Below are 3,587 nucleotides of genomic sequence, written 5' to 3'. Positions count from 1 at the left end.
ATGTGTGATTATTGCTGGAAATCCAGCGATAATCGCACAACGTTTGGCGATACCTTGCTGATAGGGCAGGGCAGACTTAACAATGATATCCACCTTCCATTGGATATCATGGCTAAGTCAACCTAAAAGCAGGCATAAGGAAAGAAGCAATATCCGCGGTTAGCGCTACTTTTCCTATCGCTATGCCTGTTAGTGTGCCCATTGATAATTGGAGAAATGTCGGTTAGCGACATTTCTCCAGTTATTTTGGGACGGAACGCCCACTTTGCATCTCATTAGAGATGCAAAGCTGGGCGTTGTTGTGACGGGCGCTAAGTCAACGTTAGCGTGTCTTTGCTGATAAGGCGATGAAATTATCGCCGCTTTTCGCCCGGACACAAAAGTGGCGATAATTTCATTTCGCCGCCTTGATGATATGCCCCCAAGACCCTTAGTAAAGTAGGTGGTGAAGCAGATCTTGGGAGTTCTATGTAGACATAAATAAAAGAAGAAACAGACTAAATACCATCATCTATGTGTACATTTCCATTTAGTGCATTACATTTTTTGCTGCCATTTTGACTTCTTGATTCCTGAAACAATATATAATTGGGTTTAACAGTGGGGCAAAAACTGAATAAAAAAGCGAAATAACTTTTTCCTGTCCTGTTCTTGAGCCGGTGGACGGTTTCATGTGCGTACTAATCCAACTGCCAAAAAATAGGAAAACCACCATGAGATGAGTAGAACAGGTGGAGAAAGACTTTTTCTTCCCCTGCTTGGAAGGAATCTTCATAATGACTTGGATGATATGAACGTAGGACATGAATATGATCAGGAAGGTGATAAATGCAGCACTTCCAGCAACTGCCATGAACACAGTCTCATTGTGCAGGTTAACAGCGCATGCCAGTTTCAGCAACAAAGGAAACTCACAGAGGAAATGGTCGATCACGTTGTCTCCACAGAAGGGTAGTTGATAAATCTGCATGGTTAAAATAAATGAGTACACAACGCCACCTGTCCAAGAGGTGGTAATCAACAAGTAGCAAAATCTCCAGCTCATGACCACTGTATAATACATAGGGCGGCAGATGGCAACATAGCGGTCATAGCACATGGCACATAGAAGAAAAACTTCTGTGCCACCCAGAAAAATCATGGCAAAAACTTGAGCAATGCAGTCATTGAAGGCAATGTATTTCCAGTTAAATAGTATATTCACCAGCATTCTGGGTACTGCTACTGTTACAGTGAGAATGTCCAAAGATGATATATTACACAGAAATAAGTACATTGGAGTGTGCAACTTTGAGGTTTTTGCAATGAGTGAAATAATAAGGAGGTTTTCCAGCACTGTGATCAAATAGGTGAACAGGAAGGTAGCAAAGAAGGCAATTCGTGCATCGGAAGGGACAGAAAACCCCTCAAGGATGAATCCTGTATCTGTGGTCTTATTTCCTGGCTGCATGATAATCTGCAACAGATATCAAAACATAAGTTCAGTTGTGTGGTGATAAGCTTCAACATTGTATGGAAGTCTTTTGGTTAGTCATTTGAGGCCTCATAGTTTCAATAGGTTACATTTTTTAGTATTGCTCTCTCTGGACTATTTTGGAATGTCCTGCTTGTCCTTCTACATCTAAGGTGTAATGCCCCTGACAGGTCACACTGAAATTTAACTGACAAATAACAACTATTATGACGAATTCTTTGCTGTTCAGCAAGTTGGTGGGATAGCAAACTCAGGGTAAGTGGTCATAATATCGACTTTTCAATATCAACATACCTTAATATTGTGTATAGTATATCGATAGTAAAAAATATCGATGTTATATATATATTGATGTTAAAAGTATCAATTTTAGGTGTTGTTAAAAATATCGAAGTGTGAAATATTGAATGTCAGAATCTCGTTAAGTCAAAATATCGTTATAGTAATTTATTTTTATGTTTTTATTGTTTTATATTAGTCGATTAATGTTATAAAAAATATAAATTGAATTTTAATCTTTAGGAGCAGGATGTTGGGTTTATAGAGGACAAGGGTGGGGAGTGTTTTAAAAATATTGATTTTAAATTTTTAAATAAATAAAAAATTATAAATTTAAAGTTACAATGTTGTTTTAGGAGCGGGATGTTGGGTTTATAGGGGATAAGGGTGGGGAGTGTTTTAAATATATTTGAAATTAAATTTATAAAAAATATAAAATGTATAAATTTAAAATTACAATGTTTTAGGAGCGGGATGTTGGGTTTATAGGGGATTAGGGTGGGTAGTGTTTTAATAAATTGGTTCGAAATCTTAAAAAATTGTCAAATTTGTAAAATATTTTTTCATAAAATTGTTTTAGGATTGGGATGTTGGGTTAATAGAGGATAAGGGAGGGAAGTGTTTTAAAAATATTGAAATAATTTTTTTAATAATTTTTAAATTTAAAATTTTGAATTTAAAATTTGTTTTTGGGAGTGGGATGTTGTGTTTATTGGGGAGAGGTGTGGGGAGTGTTTTAAAATAATTTATAAAAATATTTAAGAAAATTTTAGTTATGAGAATTTAAATTTATAAAATAATTTTAAGGAGTGGGATGTTTATTTTACAGAGGATAAGTGTAGGTACTGTTTTAAAATATATTAATATTTAAAATAAAATATTAAATAATTAAAAAACAATAATAATTAGAACATTATGGGGTCCATTAGGATGTAGGGTGGCAATCCACCCTATATCCTTCCCCGCCTGCCACCCATTTCCCCCGCCATATTATTATGGCGGGGGTACCGCGGCGGACGGGACGGGTATAATATGGTGGCGGTGTCTGCTAGACACCGCCATCCATATCAGGATGCAGGCGGGGGGCATCCTTGCCACAGAATGGCATGGAGATCATGAAGTTGGGGGCCCATTGCCGGCACACAGGATGTTGGAGGAGGGGGGGCACATGGGGATACCTATGGTACCCCCCTGCATGTGCATGCACAACATGACAGGCACCGCGCTGTGCCTGCCACGTTGTGCATGCATATGCACAACATGCATTTTTGGCATTGCGGCGGGTGATGCTGAAAGCACCGCCCACCGCAAAGTTCAAAATGCAGGGTGCGCCCGCCAGTGTGGCGGGCACATCCTAATAACCCCCACGGGACCACCGCACTTATGGCAGGCGGTCTCTTTTTACATCAGGATGGCGGGTAAAGTCCGCCCGCCATCCTAATGATGCCCTTAGTTTTCGTTTTTCAAAATTAGAATGAAGGATTGTAATTAGATTTTATTTATATAATATTGTTAATAAAATATTTAAACAATTTTTTTGTGCGATATAATTCCAAAAATAATTTAAATATATTGTATTAATATTGGATAATTTTAAATATATTTATATAAAAAAGGGTTTATAAATGTGTCACTATATTTAATATTCAATATTTAATACTTCACTTATGTTAATAATTAAAAATCAATACATTTGTTTTATGTAAAATAGATATATATATAAACATAATATTTATAATATAATTTATAGGTAATCATAATACAGTATTAATTAATAATATTTTAGTTTAATACATATTTAAAAAGATATGTAGAATTTAAATAGAATAAAAAA

The 3,587-nt window shown here is 36.1% G+C and overlaps 1 protein-coding gene across 1 annotated transcript; it reads right to left on the bottom strand.

The window, feature by feature from the left end:
• Nucleotides 1–529: 529 nt before the first annotated feature.
• On the bottom strand, nucleotides 530–1,450 carry LOC146866753 (olfactory receptor 2C1-like). Its single transcript, XM_085617219.1, has one exon. The coding sequence runs from the start codon at nucleotides 1,448–1,450 to the stop codon at nucleotides 530–532; it is 921 nt and encodes a 306-aa protein (XP_085473345.1).
• Between the last annotated feature and the right edge of the window lie 2,137 nt (nucleotides 1,451–3,587).

Source organism: Triturus cristatus, chromosome 1_2 (assembly GCF_964204655.1).
Source record: "Triturus cristatus chromosome 1_2, aTriCri1.1, whole genome shotgun sequence".
Taxonomy (NCBI): domain Eukaryota; kingdom Metazoa; phylum Chordata; class Amphibia; order Caudata; family Salamandridae; genus Triturus; species Triturus cristatus.
The sequence above is the reverse complement of the archived record's forward strand: the minus strand, read 5'-3'. Positions and strand labels throughout refer to the sequence as shown.